This window comes from Salmo salar, chromosome ssa18 (assembly GCF_905237065.1).
Source record: "Salmo salar chromosome ssa18, Ssal_v3.1, whole genome shotgun sequence".
Lineage (NCBI taxonomy): Eukaryota > Metazoa > Chordata > Actinopteri > Salmoniformes > Salmonidae > Salmo > Salmo salar.
In genome coordinates this window covers 18,187,636-18,211,452 of record NC_059459.1, presented here as the reverse complement: position 1 = coordinate 18,211,452, position 23,817 = coordinate 18,187,636, and the positions used below count along the sequence as shown (strand labels likewise).

At 42.6% G+C, this 23,817-nt stretch overlaps 1 protein-coding gene across 1 annotated transcript; it reads right to left on the bottom strand.

Annotated features, from left to right (window-relative positions):
* Positions 1–4,206: 4,206 nt before the first annotated feature.
* On the bottom strand, positions 4,207–23,334 carry LOC106594765 (isoaspartyl peptidase/L-asparaginase). Its single transcript, XM_045700836.1, has 7 exons — positions 23,121–23,334; positions 20,244–20,432; positions 15,371–15,513; positions 14,808–14,962; positions 14,507–14,628; positions 4,828–4,938; positions 4,207–4,681 (listed from the first exon to the last, which is right to left on the bottom strand). Exons 2-7 carry the CDS (start codon positions 20,428–20,430, stop codon positions 4,467–4,469), a joined length of 933 nt encoding a protein of 310 aa, XP_045556792.1. The 5' UTR covers positions 20,431–20,432; positions 23,121–23,334; the 3' UTR covers positions 4,207–4,466.
* Between the last annotated feature and the right edge of the window lie 483 nt (positions 23,335–23,817).

Genomic DNA, 23,817 nt, shown 5'->3' with positions numbered 1-23,817 from the left:
GCGCTTCAGGGGCTGCGGTCCCATTGACGGTTCCACATCTCCGTGACAGCAGCAGCATCAGCAGCAGAGCGCGGCAGTGGTGTAAAACAAGGAGCCCACCTAGCCAGCGTTCCAGCCTAGGCAGCGGCAGAGAAACATCTCTCTGCGTTGAACGAAGCTAGCTTCACCAGGTGACCGAGTAGCCTATCATTCTCTGCCGTAGACATGGGCTCCCCGTAACTGGAGGTGGAGGGGAGAGGAGGGCGGGCGGGGGGTGGGGGGGAGAAGAGAAAAGAGCGAGAGAGAGGAAGAGAGAGAGAAAGAGAGAGAGAAAAGGCGACTAGGAACCGAAGAAGCACTCCCACCGTGGGTGCCTGCCACCATGGGAGCCTTGCATCACTTGCCCGAGCCGTTGCTTCGTTCATGGGCCATGTCGTGATCCGTGGGCTCTGACAGCGGGATTTCTGTCAGTGATCCTAGCAGCCAAAGAGAGGGGGAGAAGATGTCCGCCTCGGTGGGCCCTCCGGGCGGCGCGCGTCCACCCGTCGTGCCGGCGTCCATGCCCGAGCCGGACCTGAGCCATCTGACGGAGGAGTAGAGGAAGATCATCATGGCCGTGCTAGCTCGACAGAAGGAGGAGGAGGAGAAGGAAGAGGCCATGTTAAAGTAAGGGAGATACTGGGGCTATTTCCGCTCTGGAGATGCTGGGGAGATGTTGTGCAGAGATGCTGCCATACTTCCGCTCACCTTCCGATAGGCTAACAAACCTATAAACATATCTGACTATCTAACCTACTCATGGCACTAAGGTGCAGCATAGACTGTTGTCGTGTGTAGTGATTAGCTGTAGTGAGTGTGTGTGTGTGTGTAGGCTGTGTAAGAGACGAAGAGGAGGAGACAGGAAGGGAGGGAGGAAGAGAGAGAGAGAAAAGGGGTGTGTCGTCCCCGAGACACACAGCAGCTTCACACTCCACTGTCTTTTAATACCCGGACACAAATAAACGAATATCAAACTAATTTCTTCTCAACCGCTCCCATTTCCCCCAATGCAATTATGTGTTCTGTCATATCCGAACAATTCTAAACCGCTTGCTATATAGGTTCTAGATAACCTATAGCCCAGGCTAGTATATTCCCAAGCACAGCTTCTGTATGCTACAGATAGGCTAACACCAGGCTGCGATTGCACAGCGTCATTCGACCGAGATTCTGTCATTTCTGCTTGTAAAATCAGTAAAACGGCATCTCTGGCCCAGCGGTGTGTTTCCAGTGCTTGACTTGGGCAGGAGCTCACGGAACTGAGTACCAGCACCTCAACTGTTCTACTGCTTGAGCTCCTGTTCTTCTTCTAGAATATTAGCTCAGAAGTATTGTGGAGCTCCTGCACCTAAATATAAACACTACCGGCATCCAAAATGAGTACGGGCACCAATTTGAGTTGAAGTCAAGCACTGTGTGTTTCCATCCCATATCTCAACAGCTGTTTGCTTGTACGTTCGTTGCTTTGGTGACGGGGAGCGATTGAGTATCAGCCCAATGTAGGCCAGCGCCAGCACTCTCGCATCAGCCTACAGCAGCCCATCTTGACAGAAAGGCTACAGTAAATGCATGTAACCTAGTTTTGTGTTATTACAGTGGATGATGGTCGAAAACAGCCTGTGCCATATCAATGTTTACACAGTGCTTTTGTATTCATACTACAGTAACTGCCTGTGCATGTGCAGTGTGGGTGTATGTTCTGTATGCGGATACATTTTCCTGGATAGGTCACATAGTCAGAAAGAACCTGCTGGTTGTAAGAACACAGTGTGCTCCTCTGCTACTGTAACCTAAGAAGGAGGTTTTGCTTCTACATCAACCTTTTCACCCAATCGGTGTAATTGAAGTTGGGAGGTTTGAACAGCTATACTGGACAGTCAGACACCCATCTAATGACAGCTCAAACACAAGGTGTTGTTACAGATCTGTCCCCCCTTTCAGTTTTAGACAGAACACATCATGTTGTGGGGTTCTCTTAGTGTTTTCTCTGTGATCAAGATGATCAGAGGACCCATTGATGTGTATGTAACATTTATGAAGAAATATATATATCCGATTGTCATTTCGAGATAAAAGTGAAAAACATACTTTTGTATAATTATTTGATTAGAGATATTATTGTTTTCTAAGTCAAAGTTGTGTAGTTATAAAATATGGTGAATCACGTTTTTGTAATTGATTATCTACCTAGCAACTCATTTTCTCTATTCTGATTAATAAGACGTTGGTTAATTGTTGAAGAAGAACAGGAAGTAGTGGAGTAGATGGTCACATTCCCCTGCTCAGACGTTGCATTCATCAACCAATTGTTGTGTGCCACGTCATCGACTGTCAGATTGCTATAACATATGATGTGGTTAGCTGATAGTTACGATACCTATCCAGGCGCTGTAGGATCTGGCATGTGTCAGCAACACCTGGGCAGAGGAACACGCCTGATGTATTTCATGTTTATTTATTTTACCAGGTAAGTTGACTGAGAACACATTCTCATTTACAGCAACAGCCTGGGGAATAGTTACAGAGGAGAGGAGGGGGGATGAAAGAGCCAATTGGAAGCTGGGGATGATTAGGTGAACATGATGGTATGAGGACCAGAGTGGGAATAAAGCCATGACACCAGGGTTAACACCACTACTCTGACGATAAGTTCCATTGGGATCTTTTAGTGACCACAGAGAGTCAGGACACCCGTTTAACGTCCCATCCGAAAGACAGCACTACACAGGGCAATGTCCCCAATCACTGCCCTGGGATCTTCTGCTCAGAGGTTCCATGCATCACCCAATGGTCGCGTGGCACGTCATTGACTGTGCAGTCGGCCTCCAGATTGCTATAACATATCTGGTTAGCTGATACATTAAATACCTATCCAGGCGTTGTAAGATCTGGCAGGCGTCAGCAACTGTGTAAATGTCTAAATCGAGTCATACGTCCACCTTCTAAAAGAACCCTCAAACTACACCATTGTATACATTTTTAACATCATTTTCTGACAAAATTACAACAACACTGTCCCTCGTGTGTTTCAGGGAGGAGAAGCCCATCCAAGCAAGAACTGTGAAGGGAGAGAACTCTTCATTGAGACCATGCTGAAACATCAATCTATGGGAGAGTCAGAACTCTTCATTGAGACCATGCTGAAACATCAATCTATGGGAGAGTCAGTGTCGCGTTTTCATTTGTGCCGAAATCTAAATGAAAGAAAAGTTATCTTGCAAATTCAGCAGGCTAATGTGTGAAACGGGCTTGTTGGAGTGCCGTGTTTATTTTATCACTTATCATTGATGGCGTCTTTGGTGTGCTTTTCAATGCACAAGCATCTTTTCTCCCACATTCCTATTGTTAAAATAGTTGTATTTGTCATACACAGGTTTTACTGTGCTTAAAGTTTGAAATGCATTCTGTCATTACTAAATGTGTAATGGTGCTAGGTATTTTAAAATGACTATTATTTAACACACACAAAAAATGAAGGGGATGATGCTTGTGCATTGAAGGGGATGATGACGCAATCTTTGCGAGAGGGAGGGAATCTGATTTAGGAAACAAACCAGCTGGTGAAAGGGTAGGTGAAAGGGTAGGAGAGCAGTCTTGACTGTCAGAGGAGAGGTTCTCTGTTTGTACTCATAGCAGTAATGTACAATGGGGGTATTGGCAGAGTGAGTGGCAGTGTTGACACCCAAAGCACCTTCAGACCCCTCTATACCACACCTGTCCTGTCTCAATTAAATCTACCCTATTTCAGCAGATAACACATGGCATCATCTCTGTCTCCTTTACATCACCAGTACTGATTAGAGCAGACTGGATTTTTGGTCCATTTTCAAACCAGGCAGGGGAAGGACAGAAGACTGGCAGAGGACACCACTTCAGACTGATTTAAACCGGAATTTGTGAACCGACTACACCCCTACACCCCCTGAGATAAGGAGATCCGACAGAAACCAACCAAAGCAAATTGATGTAAAATAACCTTTAGACAATCTTGATATTCTGCACCATCTAGTGGAGTAAACCGAGTGGCACATGACCTTTGCCAGCAGGCCACAGTACATGTAAGGGACACACACTCCACGTGTCAACTTTGTGTGTAACTCTCTGCTAGTATTTATGCATTCCATGAACAATCATGGCTGTTAAGGACTCCAAATGAGGCACTGAAAACTCCTCAGAAAGGACAGCCTGTTTGTTTTTAAAACACGCTTTATTCCTTCATAGTTACATTTGGCAGTTGATCAACACTTTCCAAACACTGGCTCTAGATATGAGCATTGATCTGAGGATTAGACAAAATTGAAATAATACTGATTGCTAAAAACAAAGTTATGGTAAGAGTCTAGTGGACGGAAAATTTTCAATTCAGTGCTTTCTATGGATTGTTTACCTATGCTTGTTTGTAGGGTTTCTTTTAGACTCTCTCTCAACACAAACGTGAGGTGTGTGTGTTAGTAGGGGTCGTCTATGTTCTGTGTGAAGTGTTCTCCAGCATACAGGCCATAGTGGAGTGTTTGTTGCTGGGCTGCAGCCCAGGCCATCTGCAAGCTGCTAAAGCGAGCAGACCATTCACCCTGGGGGTCTACCACCACCACTCCCCCCAGACCCCCCACCCTCTCCTTCATATAGGCCAGGGCCTCATCTGCTGCTGCCTCCGCGCTGCGCCCTGCATGGGACACATATCAGGGAGGGAGGATGAATGGATGGATTGATGCATGGATGAGGTTATAAATGGATGGAGTTACTGAAGATTGCATGTCAATCATCAGTTTATCAATCAATCGTTTTTTTCATAAATTGTGTGTGTGTTACCTTGCTCCATGTGGAAGAGGATGAGTCTAGCCAGAGTGACCTTCATGATGGCTTCACCATGGCCCGTGGAGGACACCGCTCCAACCCTGTTATCAGCATAACCCCCACACCCTGAAACACATACACACTGCTTTTCCCGTGTGGCTCAGTTGGTAGAGCATGGTGTTTGCAACGCCAGGGTTGTGTGTTCGATTCCCACGGGGGACCAGTTTGGAAAAAACATGTATGAAATGTATGCATTCACTACTGTAAGTCGCTCTGGATAAGAGCGTCTGCTAAATGACTAAAATGTAAAATGTCTATAAGAGGGAAACATCTGCTACATGTATTGACTTTCATGTGGTCTTAAAGCCCGTTGGAATACTTGAAAAATCAGTCTTCCGTAATGAATTACCAATCTGACAAATGGATTGGTAGAAATGGGGTGGAAACCTTAGCCAGGCTATCAAGGCTAGAATAGTTGTAACATGCCTGGTTGTCTGAGGGTGCAGTTTCCACTTTGAGCAACTAGATGGTGAGGTAAACAATAGAATAGACTACATTTACAGAATGCTCTTTACAGGCACCAAAAATAAAAGTTGCAAACAAACCCGAGTATAAAAAAAAAAGCCCTGTTGTATAAAAAAAAAACTGTTGTTTTGAGAAAATTGAAATTTCAACCACAGAATTATGATACCAATTTTCAACATAGACAAACCTTGTATACAATGTTGAATTTGTAACTTTGAAACAATGTCAGATCTTCAACACACCATTAGAAGAAAAAAAAACAACAGTAGGCTGGGCAGCACCTCCTACTGGAGAGTTGATCTACAACTATTCATTTGGTATCCTATCTAGGGATTTAACCAAGCACTGCTTAGCTTTTATATTTCTAACTGACTACTACCAATGTGCCATCAGTGAGAATAATTATTGAGAGATCTCTTAATAACTAAATACTGTATATTAACGGTTGCTATCGAAGTCATTCCAAAGGGTAGATTTAACAGCAAATGAAATGCAACAATACATCAATCATACTATTTAGGCCGACATAGCATTTGCAAAGTCATCAGCAGCTATTGTTTCAATTTAACCCAGGGTTCAGCTAAAAATAGACAAATTACCAAAGCTTGAGGCCTGATTTCAAATGTAATCTTCAAGTTAATCATTAATATGCTGGATTTACATCAACATCTCAACCAAAAATCAAAGTTAAAGAATAGGGCTAAATCAAATCAAACTTTATTTAAAAGGGAATTTAAAGTTTGATTAGATTAAGTCCTATTCTTTAACTTTGGTTTTGGTTGAGATGGAGACGTGAATCCAACATATTGCTGCAGCTGTACATAGTCCATCTGTAAATTGCCCACCCAATCTACCTACCTCATCCCCATACCGTTTTTATTTTATTTACTTTTCTGCTCTTTTGCACACCAGTATTTCTACTTGCACATCATCATATGCTCATCTATCACTCCAGTGTTAATCTGCTAAACTGTAATTATTCGCTCCTATGGCCTATTTATTGCCTACCTCCTCATGCCTTTTGCACACACTGTATATAGACTTTTTTTCCTACTGTGTCATTGACTTGTTTATTGTGTTATTGGCTTGTTTATTGTTTACTCCATGTGTAACTCTGTGTTGTTGTCTGGGTCACACTGCTTTGCTTTATCTTAGCCAGGTCGCAGTTGTAAATGAGAACTTGTTCTCAACTAGCCTACCTGGTTAAATAAAGGTGAAAAAAAATGAATTAAATATCAATTATTCAGTTGTAGACAAACTGGAATTAAAGCCAGACTAAGTCAGTGGCACAAAATCTATACATCTCCTTCATATGTTTATATTTGGTTGCGGGTACACTTTTACAATACAGTAAATAGATGATTAACTGGTCGACAAGTTAACAAAATTATATGTTGGATTCACATCTCCAACTAAACCAAAAATTCAACATAAAGAATAGGAATAAGAATATTTAACATGTTTTAATAAAAATGTTTTCATAAATTAGGTCCACTTTTGCTCTAATTGATTAATACAGCCGCCATTTACAAAGGTTAATTTAGGAGAGATGTGAATACAGCACTAATTTAGCTTTTATAAAAAATAAAAAAGTTAAGGATGCCACCCAGTGTTCTCACTATCGCCCCCTTTGATAAACACAGATATTAAACGGTTTTCCAAAATTATGTTGTGATGGAAATTCTCTTTGTGTGTATCAGATCGTATGTTTAGCACAATGCTGCTTTGTAATAACCTGTCTTGGTTGGGTTCATGCGAGTGACGGATTGACTAGACAAAGTAGTAAACCAGTATCACTCATAAGCAATTTGTCATTACGCCCAGAACATTGATCTGGGAACTAAAAGGAGTAATGCAATATCTCAGTTTCAAGGTAAGAAGCCTGGTGTGTTATCAGTCAGTCACATGTAGGAACCAACCATGCTTATATGATTTTTTTGTGTAGAAGTATAATAGGACTGAAAGAGAACCTCCCCCTTTGGAGTTTCATCAGGCTTGTATTGAGTTAGTGAACCTCTCCGGTCATGATAATAAAGATTGCTTCATTTACTGTGATTTGAGTCCTTAGTGGTGAATTTCCACGACATTGTCGTCCCGTCTCGACACTTACTTACCAAAATTGGTCCACAAGGGCCAAAGCTGGATGGTTAAAAAGTGCTTATACCCGGGTAACCTCAGTCCACTATTACATATCTTAGATGCTTCATCAGAAACAACAGCTCCTTGTGCTGCATTCTCTCCATGCAGAAAAAGCTTTTAATAGACGAGAATGGTCATACACACGGTCCCGTGTGGCTCAGTTGGTAGAGCATGGTGTTTGCAACGCCAGGGTTGTGGGTTCGATTCCCACAGGGGACCAGTACGGAAAGAAACACATGTATGAAATGTATGCATTCACTACTGTAAGTCGCTCTGGATAAGAGTGTCTGCTAAAATGTGTAAATGTAATACAGTGCCTTCGGAAAGTATTCAGACGCCTTGACTTTTCCACATTTTGTTAAGTTTTAGACATTTTTGCAAATGTATTAAATAAAAACAGAAATACCTTATTTTACATAAGTATTCAGCCCCTTTGCAATGAGACTCAAAATTGAACTCAGGTGCATCCTGTTTCCCTTGATTATCCTTGAGATGTTTCTACAACTTGACTGGAGTCCACGTGTGGTAAATTCAATTTATTGGACATGATTTGGAAAGGCACACACCCGTCTATTTAAGGTCCCACAGTTGACGGTGCACGTCAGAGCAAAAACCAAGCCATGAGGTCGAAGGAATTGTCCGTAGAGCTCAGAGGATTGTGACGAGGCACAGATCTGTCTGTAGCATTGAAGGTCCCTAAGAACACAGTGGCCTCCATCATTCTTAAATGGAAGAAGTTTGGAACCACCAAAACTCTTCCTAAAGCTGGCCGCCTGGCCAAACTGCGCAATCAGGGGAGAAGGGCCTTGGTCAGGGAGGTGACCAAGAACCTGATGGTAACTCTGACAGAGCTCTAGAGTTCCTTTGTGGAGATGAGAGAACCTTCAAGAAGGAAAAACATCTCTGTAGCACTCCATCAATCAGGCCTTCATGGTAGAATGACCAGACGGAAGCCACTCCTCAGTAAAAGGCACATGACAACCCGCTTGGAGCTTTCCAAAAGGCACCTAATGACTAAGACCATGAGAAACAAGATTCTCTGGTCTGATAAAACCAAGATTTAACTTTTTGGCCTGAATGCCAAGCATCACATCTGGAGGAAACCTGGCACCATCCCTACGGTGGAGCATGGTGGCAGCATCATGCTGTGGGGATGTTTTTCAACGACAGGGACGGGGAAACTAGTCAGGATCGAAACAAAGATGAACGGAGCAAAGTACAGAGAGAGATCCTTGATGAAAAACTGCTCCAGAGCAATCAGGACCTCAGGCTGGGGCGAATGTTCACCTTCAAACAGCACAACGACCCTAAGCACACAGCCAAGACAATCAAGGAGTGGCTTCGGGACAAATCTCTGAATGTCCTTGAGTGGCCCAGACAGAGCCTGGAATTGAACCCAATCGAACATCTCTGGAGATACCTGAAAATAGCTGTGCAGCAACGCTCCACATCCAACCTGACAGAGCTTGAGAGGATCTGTAGAGAAGAATGGGAAAAACTCCCCAAATACAGGTGTACCAAGCATGTGGCTTCATAACCAAGAAGACTCGATGCTGTAATAGCTGCCAAAGGTGTTTCAACAAAGTACTGAGTAAAGGGTCTGAACACTTATTAAATGTGATATTTCAGTTTGTTTTATATAAATTAGCAAACATTTCTAAAAACCTGTTTTTGCTTCGTCGTTATAGGGTATTGTGTGTAGATTGATGAGGGGGAAAAAAATGTAATCCATTTTAGAATAAGGCAGTAACGTAACAAAATGTGGAAAAAGTCAAGGGGTCTGAATACTTTCTGAAGGCACTGTATCTCTGGTCTGTCTTGGAACATATGGGAATTGGCGCCAATTTCATTAATATGATTAAAATAATATATGCCAATCCCTAGCCATAGTTCTAACAGGCAATATCCGCTCTGCTCCTTTCAGAATCACTGAATCACGCTGCCACGTTGTATTCCTTCTCGCATCTATGCGCTCTCCTCCTCTCACCTCTACCCTTCGTTTGCAGACTACACACAGCCTACATCGTTGTCACCATATTAGCTAAAGTAATGTCATAGTCAGCATAGCTAATAGAACTAATGCGTTAGTAAACCCGCTACAATCATACAGTAACGTTACAGTGTACAGTCAGTAAGCAGTTACACCGGTGGGCCCCGGTGGCAATACATTTGTAATACCAACAGCATACATTGACTGTGATGAGTTCCAGTGTTGTGTTGTAAAGTCATAGCCAGCTAGCTAACATAACATCCCTCTGTTTGAGCAGGGTGTTTCAGTAGGCTAAACTAGCCAGCTGCATTTGCTAGCTAAGTGAAACTGAAAAAAATAAATCTCTCTATATTGCTTCGTCTTCATTTTGGAAGAAATTAATTTGTTCAAAACTGTTCAACTGTTGTTGTTCTCTCTCTTTGAGTTAACTACTCACCACATGTTATATACTGCAGTGCTACATTTACATTTAAGTCATTTAGCAGACGCTCTTATCCAGAGCGACTTACAAAATGGTGCATTCACCTTATGATATCCAGTGGAACAACTAGCTAGGTGCTAGCTAGCTAGCTGTAGCTTACGCTTTCAGTACTAGATTCATTCTCTGATCCTTTGATTGGGTGGATAACATGTCAGTTCATGCTGAAAGAGCTGTGATAAGCTGGAGGACATCCTCTGGAAGTTGTCATAATTACTGTATAAGTACCATGAGCCTCCTAGGTCTTGTATTGATGTCAATGTACACAGAGCAGGACGGAAGCTAGCTGTCCTCCGGCTACACCAAGGTGCTACCCTACAGAGTGCTGTTGAGGCTACTGTACACTTTATTTGCAAAAGTGTGTTTAAATCATTTGGTGACGTGATTATATTTATATAGTTATCTAAAAAGGATAACTTTAAATGTTTTACCATTAACATTTTTATTAAATTCACTGAGGCTCGTCCTCTCCTTCCTCCTCTGAGGAGCCTCCACTGATCTCTACTTACGGAATCCCAATCGTTTCCCATATTAAATATTTGGGAGTAGATATACAGTACCAGAAGGTACTGAATATGGATATTAGACCAGTGGAAATATATATATACCACCCCTACCTTGTCACAACACAACTGATTGGCACAAACGCATTAAGGAAAGAAATTCCACAAATTAACTTTTAACAAGGCACACCCGTTAATTGAAATGCATTCCAGTCGACTACCTCATGAAGCTGGTTGAGAGAATGCCAAGAGTGTGCAAAGTCATCAAGGCAATGAGCTTCAGCACTCAAAAACCCTTGAATTAGTATGTGTGTCCAAACTTGACTGGTACTGTATTCCTTAGATAATACCATTACCAGAAACTTTAACAGAAAGCTCAAATCAATTCAAAACGACCTCAGCAGATGGAATAATATCCCAGTTGCTTTAACCAGCAGAATATCTATTGTCAAAATGAATATATTGCCATGGCTAAATTTCTATAGTTGAACGCTCCCCCTTCTGTCTATTGGGGTAAAATTCATAGTGCGGTTTCAAAATATATATGGCAAGGTAAACGATCCCGAATAAAATGTACACATTTATAAAGAGGTAAAGACCGAGATAAAGGTCTTCACAGGTCCAAAAAGTTGGACCCGCTCCAAAATGGACCTGGGGCTTTCCCACACAGCCCGACATGCATAAATAGATTTTTTAAATATAGAGACCCGTTCCGAACGGACCTGAGGACAACTAGACCCGTTCCGTATATACCTGGTTAGATCCAGACCCGGTCCCATCTGAGTGAGAGAAGCAGCAGAAAAGTAATCTTTTAAGCTACTTTATTAACCGGAGCTGACAAAGCACGAGAGGAGAGAGGTGCCGCTCTAGCAGGTGGTGGAGGGGCCGTACTGTGAGCGAGTGAGAAGGGAGGGGGAGACGAGAGACAGCAGCCAAGCGGACTCCAGCTATAGTAGACTAATAGCTGCCTTTGCTGGGTTATTTAATGTATCATCAAATATGATTACGTAGTACATGTCTTGACTGCATCAAACCGGGAGACGCTAGCTAACATTAGCTAACTTGGCTAATTGAGGCAGCAGTGCATGTTCTTTATCATCCTACAGTTACAAATAACTTAATTTAGAATATTAAGTAGCAGCCTAACTTTTGCGACACACGGAGGCTCTATGACTGTAGCCTATTGCCGCTTTGATTACTTACTTATGATTGGCCAACAACAACATACACGCGCCATACTTGTACAAAGCAAAAGCAGCAGCATACATTATAAAATGTCTCTCTCGCTTTACTGCAGCAGTCGCCTTCTGGTCTGTATGGGCCTAGTCAGTTAAATGACAATCAGATCTGACCCAGACCAGTGACATTATTTAGAATTCTGGATCCGGACTGCTCTGGTCCTGATCGGGTATTCGGGTACAGGTGGATCTGTGAAGACCTCTATTAATTGGGCTCTCGAAAGGACTGATCTCTGTAATACACTATATATACACAATTAGTGGATTCGGCTATTTCAGCCACACTGGTTGCTGACAGGTGTATAAATTCTAGCACACAGCCATGCAATCTCTATAGACCAATATTGGCAGTAAAATGGCCTTACTGAAGAGCTCAGTGACTTTCAAAGTGGCACTGTCACAGGATGTCACCTTTCCAACAAGTCAGTTTGTCAAATTTCTGCCCTGATAGAGCCGCAGTCTAGGAGCAATAACGGCTCAATAGTGAAGTGGTAGGCCACACACGCTCAAAGAAAGGGTGACGCCGAGTGCTGAAGCACATAAAAATTGTCTGTCCTCGGTTGCAACACTCACTACCGAGTTCCAAACTGCCTCTGGAAACAATGACAGCTCAAGAACTGTTCGTCAGGAGCTTCATGAAAATGGGTTTCATCATCTGGCAGTCCGACCGATGAATCTGGTTTTGGTGGATGCCAGGAGAACGCTACCTGCCCCAATGCATAGGACAACTGTAAAGTTTGGTGGAGGAAAAATAATGGTTTGGGGCTGTTTTTCATGGTTTGTGCTAGGCCCCTTAGTTCCAGTGAAGGGAAATATGAATGCTACACCATATAATGACATTCTAGATTATTCTGTGCTTCCAACTTTGTGGCAACAGTTTGGGGAAGGCCCTTTCCTGTTCCAGCATGACAATGCACAAAACGAGTTCCATACAGAAATGGTTTGTAGAGATCGGTGTGGAAGAACTTGACTGGCCTGCACAGAGCCCTGAACTCAACCCCATCGAACACCTTTGGGATGAATTGGAACGCCAACTGCGGAGGAGGAGGCTATTATAGCAGCAATGCCCATGATTTTGGAATGAGATGTTCGACGAGCAGGTGTCCACATACTTTTGGTCATGTAGTGTATATAAACAAGTTTTGGAAAGCACCATATTCTGAGCTATCCGTTAAAGTATGGTCGACATATCTAATTGAATCTGAACAACCCTTTAACTGGAATACAATATGGAAAAATATGACCTTGGCATCCCATAATCCGAACCATCAATTTATGGATTTTAAATTTAACACAGAGGAAACGTTTTACGATAACATTGGCCCCAACTCCCAACTGTTCAGTGTGTTCCCTAAATCAGGTAGGCACATTCCAAGGGGAGTCCCCTGCAGTTAAATGCTTCTGGGGCAAAGTTACAAAATGTATTTCAAAGTGCATTATTTTATACTGTATATTCAATGCTTTGCATCTAGTGTGTTACTTAACGATGATAGCCCCTTGAATCTCTCAATCTGAGAAGATTACTGCTGACAGGCAGCATTGCTACAAAATAAACAGGCGAGTGGATGGGAAATGGGGGGGGGGAAATGGGTTGGGGTTATCTTTGTATGCATTTGTTAGTTTTTTTGTACAGACATTGCATTCTTATTTGAACTTTGTTGCGCTTTTAAAAATGGTTGAAAGTGCAGTGATACCACATATTTAGATTACAACTAAACCAAAATCTGACATTGTTCTTCCATTGGAATTTGGTTGTGCTTTTAAATGGTTGAAAGCATAGTGATACCACATTAGCAATTCAATCTTCTGGTTGTCTTTTTGAAAGGGTGAACAAAGGTTGACATCTCATTGATCACTGCTCAACCAAATATTGCCCACATGTCCACGTTGAAATGACGTGCTGTGAAGGGCCTACAGGAGTACGAGATGTCCTAGTCAAGTTAATGTGTGCCTCAGTTCAACTGTGAGTATTGTTTCTTTGTTGTGCCAACTTATTTATAAAACTGTGTTTGTGAAGTTCATGCATGCTTCCTACCTTTGTATATGGACCATATGTCCTAAATAACATTTGTTATAAAAGGTCATGTTAACGGACATTCTCATAGAACAGAACTTATAAGGTCTCCTAAACCTGTGTAAACCTCAGAACTTATTTTTGCCATTTATCCCAAAACCTGGTTCCTACCAACCTGTGGTGGGTTACCAACTCTACACTCAGCACTCAGTATATAGCAGGTGAGGGCTCAGAACGTTTCCAGGTAGCCCTTACATTTGTAAACTAGTGATCTATGAAACTCTTGACAGCGATTCACTTCTAAAGGCATGTCAGTGAATGGGGATATTTGGGTGAATTGCATAGCTGATCATTGATTGTTTACCAGCATCACTGATTAACATGAGAACATTTCTCACCATGAGACTCCACTTACCACTTCAATTACATGCAAGTAATAGATTGTTTAACCCCTGTTGTGTGTATGTGTGTAAATGTATGTGCATATGTTGTGTACGTACTGTATGCCTGTGCCTCTGTACTTTTATGAAACAATCTATGAGTGTGAGGTAGCAGTGTGTGTTGTTCAGACTGCTGGCTGTAATAATCTCCATAATGAAACATTAACCCAGCAGGTCGTGAGTGAGTGGCTCCACACCACCACACATTCCTCCACGTCTCAGAGGTCAGGGTTCACCAAGCCACTCAGCTTTCTGGATCACTGTTAAAGCTGCAGGTCTCTTCCTCATTTCTCCACTCCTCTCTTTCTGTCGCCTACTTCCTCTCCACATCTCTTTACCTCATATGACATAACATCAGATGTCTCACCGATACATGCTGTGTCCCCCACCCTGCCCTCCATCTTGTTCAGCATGCCACCGGTGGAGGTGGCACAGGCTATGTTCCCCTCTGCATCCACCGCCACCGCCCCTACCGTACCCATCTTCCCCCTGTGACAGACATACTTCAATTAAAAATGTCATTAACATCTATCATGCAATATTATCATGCCATGCTATGTTCTATCAGGTCCCACTATCATACATCTCATCATGTTACAATCCATTTCAATATCTATCTAATGTATTCAACTCTATGGTATGAAATATCATGTCATGCTTTATCTTACATCTGGCACTCCACCGGGTTGGCATCAGCTGCCAGGTTGTTCTTCCAGCGCATACGGGCATACTCTGTGATCAGTGATTCCTCAGGCACCTCGGGTACACCCATCGCCCGGGCAAACTGACTGGCACCCTCTCCAGTCAGACACAGATGGCTCGTCTGCAATGGGTAACGGGCTCATTCAATGGGGAACAATGTTCAAGATGTAGAGAATATACTGTACCTCACTTGCTTACGCGTGAGAGAGCGCTGTGGGAAAGTGCGTCGGGTTTCAAAAAACAGATGAAGCAACACCTGACGGCACAATGCCTCTCCCCGATTTGACCTAGTTTGTGTGTATGCATTGATATGTAGGCTACGTGTGCCTTTAGATTTAAAAATCATTTGATGTAGTTCTGTCCTTGTCTATTAATATTCTGTACTGTCATTATCATGTTTCATGTGGACCCCAGGAAGAGTAGCTGCTGCTTTTGCAACAGCTAATGGGGATCCTAATAAAATACCAAACACCCTGAACTGCTGTATGATCAACACTTTGTCTAAGCAAATTGTGTGTGTGCACAGTACCTTGTCCATGACCAGTCTGGCCAGTTGGACAGGGTTGGCCACTTTTCTGACCGCAGAGACAGCTCCGCTGGCCAGATATCTCCCGTCCATCACGATGGCGTCCATCTCCACCTCGCCCTTAATGTTCAACACCGAGCCTAGCCCTGATGCATGCAGAGATACAAGAGGACTCAGAGACATGTCTTCAGATTATGGCGCCAACGGAGATGGCAGCATCGCGACTAGCTCTTAAGCAACTCCGCAGTATTTTGTTTGTTTATGTACCATCTTTTACTTTATTAGCTCAGGAATTGTTGTGTCATTACATACAGCCGGGAAGAACTATTGGATATTAGAGCGGCGGTAACTCACCAGAACTACCATCATTATGACCAAGATTACGACTTCCCTGGAGCAGATCCCTTGTTTACTCTCCCAAGAGCAATCAAACGTATTCCAGAGGCAGACCCAAAACAACGCCGGCGAAGGAGAGGTACTCGAGGCGGTCTTCTAGTCCGACTCAGGAAGCGTGCACACCATCCACCGCTCCCCAGTATTTTACTCGCTAATGTCCAATCTCTGCATAATAAAATATGCAAACTGGAAACCACATATCCTGAGGCTGCATTTATTGTAGCTGGGGATTTTAACAAAGCAAATTTGAGGAAAAGGCTCCCTAAATTCTATCAACATATTGATTGCTGTAATCGCGCTGCTAAAACCCTCGACCATTGCTATACTACCTTCCAGAATGCATATAAGGCCATCCCCCGCCCTCCATTCGGCAAATCGGACCACGATTCCATCTTGCTCCTCCCCTCCTATAGGCAAAAACTCATACAGGAAGCACCCGTGGTGAGGACTATTCAACGCTGGTTTGAGCAATCGGAATCCACGCTTCAAGAATGTTTTGACCACGCGGACTGGGATAAGTTCAGAGTAGCTTCAGAAAATAATATCGGCACATATACCGATATGGTGAATGAGTTTATCAGGAAGTGCATAGGAGATGATGTATCCACTGTGACTATTAAAACCTACCCCAACCAGAAACCGTGGATAGATGGGAGCATTCGTGCAAAACTGAAAGCACGAACCATTGCATTTAACCAGGGCAAGAAGACTGGGAATATGGAAGATTACACACAGTGTAGTTATTCCCTCTGCAAGGCAATCAAACAGGCTAAACGTCGGTATAGGGACAAAGTTGAGTCCCAGTTCAATGGCTCCGACACCAGACGTATGTGGCAGGGTCTACAGGCAATCACGGATTATAAAAGGAAAACCAGCCAAGTCGCGGACAACGACGTCTTGCTTCCGGACAGGCTGAACACCTTCTTCGCTCACTTTGAGGATAATACAGTGCCACCAACACGACCCGCTACCAAGGACTGTGGGTTCTCCTTAGCCGTGGCCGACGTAAGACATTTAAGCACGTTAACCCTCACAAGGCTGCTGGCCCAGACGGCATCCCTAGCCGCGTCCTATGAGCATGCACAGACCAGCTGGCTGGTGTGTTCACAGATATATTCAATCTCTCCCTATCCGAGTCTGTTGTCCCCTAATGCATCAAGATGGCCACCATTGTCCCTGTATCTAAGAAAGCAAAGGAAATTGAACTAAATGACTATCGTCCCGTAGAACTCACCTGTCATCATGAAGTGCTTTGAGAGTCAAGGATCATATCACCTCCACCTTACCTGCCACCCTAGACCCTCTTCAATTTGCTTACCGCCCCCAATAGATCCACAGACGATGCAATCGCCACAACACTGCACACTGACCTATCCCATCTGGACAAGAGGCATACCTATGTAAGAATGCTGTTCATTGACTATAGCTAAGCATTCAACACTATAGTACCCTCCAAGCTCATCATCAAGTCTGAAGCCCACCCTGTATAACTGGGTCCTGGACTTCCTGACGGGTCGCCCCCAGGTGGTGAAGGTAGGAAACAACACCTCTTCGCTGATCCTCAACACCGGAGCCTCACAAGGGACAGTGCTCAACCCCCTCCTGTATTCCCTGTTCACCCATGACTGCGTGGCCAAGCACACCTCCAACTCAATCCTCAAGTTTGCAGACAACACAAAAGTAGTAGGCTTGATTACCAACAATGATGAGACAGCCTACAAGGAGGAGGTGAGGGCTCTGGGAGTGTGGTGCCAGAAAAATAACCTCTCACTCAATGTCAACAAAACTAAGATGATCATGGGCTTCAGGAAACAGCAGAGGGAGCACCCCCTTATCCACATCGATGGGACCGCAGTGAAGATGGTGGAAAGCTTCAAGTTCCTCGGCATACACATCACTGACAAACTGAAATGGTCCACCCACACAGACAGTGTGGTGAAGAAGGCGCAACAACGCCTCTTCAACTTTAGGTGGCTGAAGAAATTTGGCTTAACACCTAAAACACTCAAACTTTTACAGATGCACAATTGAGAGCATCCTGTCGGGCTGTATCAAAACACGCAAAGCTCTCCAGAGGGTGGTACGGTCTGCCCAACGCATTACCGGGGGCAAACTTCCCGCCCTCCTGGACACCTACAGCACCTGATGCCAAAGGGTGGCCAAAAAGATCATCAAGGACATGAACCACCCGAGCCACTGCCTGTTTACCCCGCTATCATCCAGAAGGTGAGGTCAGTACAGGTGCATCAAAGCTGGTACCGAGAGACTGAAAAACAGTTTCTATCTCAAGGCCATCAGATTGTTAAACAGCCATCACTAGCACATCAGAGGGGGCTGCCTATAGACATAGATTAGGAATACCTGGCCACATTTAGAAATGGATCACTAGCCACTTTAATAATGTCTCCGTATCTTGCATTACTCATCTCATATGTATAAACTGTACTCTTAGTCACTTTAATTGTTTGTAAATATTGCATCAGCTCATATGTATACAGTTGAAGTTGGAAGTTTACATACACCTTAGCCAAATACATTTCAACTCAGTTTTTCATAATTCCTGACATTTAATCCTAGTAAAAATTCCCTGTTTTAGGTCAGTTAAGATGACCATTTTATTTTAAGACTGTGAAATGTCAGAATAATAGTAGAGAGATTTATTTCAGCTTTTATTTCTTTCATCACATTCCCACTGGGTCAGAAGTTTACATACACTCAATTAGTATTTGGTAGCATTGCCTTTTAATTGTTTAACTTGGGTCGAACATTTCGGGTAGCCTTCCACAAGCTTCCCACTATAAGTTGGGTGAATTTTGGCCCATTCCTCCTGACAGAGCTGATGTAATCGAGTCATGTTTGTAGGCCTCCTTGCTCGCACACGCTTTTTCAGTTCTGCCTACAAATTTTCTATGGGATTGAGGTCAGGGCTTTGTGATGGCCACTCTAATACCTTGTCTTTGTTGTCCTTAAGCCATTTGTCCACAACTTTGGAAGTATGCTTGAGGTCATTGTCCATTTGCAACCATGCTTTAACTTCCTGACTGATGTCTTGAGATGTTGCTTCAATATATCCACATAATTTTCCTCCCTCATGATGCCATCTATTTTGTGAAGTGCACCAGTCCCTCCTGCAGCAAAGCACCCCCACAACATGATGCTACCACCCCCATGCTTCATGGTTGGGATGGTGTTCTTCGGCTTGCAAGCCTCCCCCTTTTTCCTCCAAACATAATGATGGTCATTATGGCCAACTGTTCTATTTTTCTTTCATCCCACCAAAGGACATTTCTCCAGAAAGTACGATCGTTATCCCCATGTGCAGTTGCAAACCGTAGTCTGGCTTTTTTAATGGTGGTTTTGGAGCAGTGGCTTCTTCCTTGCTGAGCGGCCTTTCAGGTTATGTCGATATAGGACTCGTTTTACTGTGGATATAAATACTTTTCTGCCCGTTTCCTCCAGCATCTTCACAAGGTCCTTTGCTGTTGTTCTGGGATTGATTTGCAGTTTTTGCAACAAAGTACGTTCATCTCTAGGAGACAGAACGTGTCTCCTTCCTGAGCGGTGTGACGGCTGCGTGGTCCCATGGTGTTTATACTTGCATACTATTGTTTGTACAGATGAACGTGGTACCTTCAGGCGTTTGGAAATTGCTCCCAAGGATGAACCAGACTTGTGGAGGTCTTGGCTGATTTCTTTTGATTTTCCCATGATGTCAAGCAAAGAGGCACTGAGTTTGAAGGTAGGCCTTGAAATACATGCACAGGTACACCTCCAATTGACTCAAATTATGTCAATTAGCCTATCAGAAGCTTCTAAAGCCATGACATAATTTTCTGGAATTTTCCAAGCTGTTTAAAGGCACAGTCAACTTAGTGTATGTAAACTTCTGACCCACTGGAATTGTGATACAGTGAATTATAAGTTAAATAATCTGTCTGTAAACAATTGTTGGAAAAATTACTTGTGTCATGCAACTATAGCTTGTTAACAATACATTTGTGGAGTGGTTGAAAAATTAGTTTCAATGACTCCAACTTAAGTGTATGTAAACTTCCGACTTCAACTGTATACTGTACTCTATACTATTCCACTATCTTAGTCCAATGTCACTCTGACATATATGTATATCCATTCTTTACTTAGATTTATGTGTATTTTGAGTGTATGTTGTGAAACTGTTAGATATTACTGTACTGTTGGAGCTAGAAGCACACACATTTCACTACACCTGCAATAACATCTGCTAAACACGTGTATGTGACCAATAAAATGTGATATTCTTTATCAACCTTTCTTTATCCAGGTTAGTGTCATTGACAGTAAAATCTGGTAGCACTTCATTTGATGGTACTGTTTCTACTGGTATTTACAACAACAACAAAAAAGTACAAGATAAATGAATAATTAATTGGTAATTCCATGTTAATATTGTGACCTGGCTAGGAAAGACTCCAGGCCCTAGTCATGGGTGTGTGTTTACCTGCGTTGTAGTGGTGGTCATTCTCCAGCAGAGTGACGGCCTCCACCACAGCATCCATGGCACTGCCCTGCCCCTGGAGTTTGGAGTATCCCCCCCTGACTGCAGCCCGGACCCCAGCACAAGACAGCTGCACACGCTTTTTAGGGATGTGCCCCGCTCCCCCATGGACCACCAACACAGGCAACATGTCTGCCAGTGAGGCCCGGGAGAGAGAGGTGGTAAGACAGTTACAGCGATTTAAAGAGGTTATACTAAAGAGGTTTGTGTTACACATAGGCTCATGGGGATGGCCACATAGTTTAAATGTCAATCTTGAAATGGAGGTGTCCTGATTTGCCCAGTGTCTAATAATAAGGACATCCTGGGTAGATGAACTAGTCACCACCAAAAAATCTGATTAAAACCATTGTTGGGTTAGAGTTGGGCAGGAACAAAAGCCAGCACTGTAGCTCATCACGACCAAGCAGTGGCCATTGGTGTACATCCTACTCCCCATTATGCCAGACTGCCAGTTGTTTTGTTTGGTCAGGAAAAACTCCTGGCCCGTGCACACTAGAGGTCGACCGTTTAATCGGAATGGCCAATTAATTAGGGCCGATTTCAAGTTTTCATAACAATCGGTAATCGGTATTTTTGGCCACCGATTTGCCGATTATTATTATTATTTTTTTAAACCTTTATTTAACTAGGCAAGTCAGTTAAAGAACACATTCTTATTTTCAATGACGGCCTAGGAACGGTGGGTTAACTGCCTTGTTCAGGGGCAGAACGACAGATTTTTACCTTGTCAGCTTGGGGATGCAACCTTACTTTAACTAGCCCAACACTCTAACCACCTGCTTTACGTTGCCAAGGTAAGTTGCTAGCTAGCATTAAACTTATCTTATAAAAAAACAATAAATCAATCATAAACACTAGTTAAGTACACATGGTTGGTGATATTACTAGTTTATCTAGCCTGTCCTGCTTTGCATATAATCGATGTGGTGCGCGTTTGCGAAAAAGGACTGTCTTTGCTCCGACGTGTACCTAACCATAAACATCAATGTCTTTCTTAAAATCAATACACAAGTATATATTTTTAAACCTGCATATTTAGTTAATATTGCCTGCTAACATGAATTTCTTTTAACTAGGGAAAATGTGTCACTTCTCTTGCAAACAGAGTCAGGGTATATGCAGCAGTTTGGGCCGCCTGGCTTGTTGCGAACTGTGAAGACACTTTCTTCCTAACAAAGACAGCAGACTTCGCCAAACGGGGATGATTTAACAAAAGCGCATTTGCGAAAAAAAAGCATAATCGTTGCACGACTGTACCTAACCATAAACATCAATGCCTTTCTTAAAATCAATACACAGAAGTATATATTTTTAAACCTGCATATTTAGCTAAAAGAAACCCAGGTTAGCAGCCAATATTAACCAGGTGAAATTGTGTCAGTTCTCTTGCGTTCGTTGCACGCAGAATCAGGGTATACAGAATCTGGCTCGTTGCGAACTAATTTGCCAGAATTTTACGGAACTATGAAATAACATTGTAGGTTGTGCGATGTAACAGGAATATTTAGACTTATGGATGCCACCCGTTAGATAAAATACGGAACGGTTCCGTATGTCACTGAAAGAATAATGTTTTCGAGATGATAGGTCATTAATATGGTCAAATCCGGAAACTAAGGTTTATTATATTATATTTAAGTCTATGATTTGATATTTGATAGAGCAGTCTGACTGCGTGGTGGTAGGCAGCAGCAGGCTCGTAATAGTCAAAGGTATATGGTTTAGAGCGAAATAGTCGACGCGTCATAATTCCTGTAATAACTTGCGGCTGAACTTGAAAGGGGTTCCTTCGTTATTTTACCGTTCATGTCTTCCATAGAGAATGTCTTGATCTACTTCAAATAAGGTCTGTGTTTTGTGCTTAAACCGCCTCTGCGTTTTGATACCCGTGTAAATCTCACTAGATAACGTTTGTTAACATATTTTCATAAATCCACTCTACAAAAAATATTATCTTCGCTTATATTGATCAGAGTTGTATCCTATGGATATCTACACAGTTATAAAATTGGCAAGGTGGTGTAAGCCTAAACCAAACACAGACCTTATTTTAAGTTAATCTAAAAATATCCTATGGAATAAATGAAGGAACCGCTTTTCAGATTTTGCTAGAAGGTGTCATGGGAATTATGACTCGCACTTTGGTAGTCAATTCTTACCATGCCCATTATTAAAATAGGATTTCCTGCATATAGAAATTACAGTTTTTGTTTTCAGCATTCATCACAGGTAACTTAAACTCTATTTTTATTATTTAAACAGTTGAGAGTATTTGTCTCCTAAGCAGACTCTTCAGTATCGTTGTCACTTCAGAGCTGTGTGTGTGTGTGTGTGTGTGTGTATATATATACATATAAAAAAAAAAATCATAATAAATCGGACGATTAATCTGCATCGGTTTTTTTGGCCCTCCAATAATCGGCATCGGTATCGAAAAATCATAATCGGTCGACCTCTAGTGCACACTTAAAAATAGTTTCCACGGGTCCATCCATTAGCATTGAAACGGCTCTTACGTTTGATATTATAGTGTAGCCTACTCGATATAATTTAAACCAGTTGTCAGCACAATTTGTGCAAAGGAATAATTGAACGAATGAAGATGGACTTTAAGCTTAGACACGACCAAATGCAGCGCCGCACAAATGAATATAGCAGCGCCGCACAAATGAATATAGCAATGGACACGCATCAGAATGTGTGTGAAAAATAACACTATTCGATGTTGACATAATATACATTTGTATACACATGGAGATAGTATGCACTGATCATTTTAGCTGAGCAATTCTTCTACTGTTTAAATTTCTTCCTTACCAGATAATCGGTCGACGTTCAGTTCTCGACACCAGCGCTGTTATTAACATATGTACTAGTCTTCCGTCACCAGCACTTCCTCTTCTTCGATGAGGTTTAACGGCGCTTGGCAACCAATGAATGTTGCATCCCCGCCACCTACTAGACTGGAGTAAAACTGCCTTATACTTTGCTTAAAAATATAAATAAATAAGCAAATACCCTACCATCTAACACTACACTCAAAAACAAATAAAAATAACACCACCTACTCCACTATTTAAATATATTTAGTCCTAGCATAGGCCAACATCCTGAAAGGGTGGGACACCACCACTTAACACACCCTGCAACTCTTCTGATGTCAAGTCTCGCACACCCAAATACCTCTATGCAGCTGCCACCACAACCTCTATTTTCTGTGACTTATGTTCCATCCCTGGAGTACAGTTGATAACCATTGCTATAAATGCTAAAAATCCAATCTTACTAAAACATATATCACTTGTTGGCTCATCCCTCTGTACTGATACAGATCTACTGTACCCTTAACCCATCTTCCTCTACTTTCTTCAAATCAAATCAAATGTATTTATATAGCCCTTCATACATCAGCTGATATCTCAAAGTGCTGTACAGAAACCCAGCCTAAAACCCCAAACAGCAAGCAATGCAGGTGTAGAAGCACGGTGGCTAGGAAAAACTCCCTAGAAAGGAC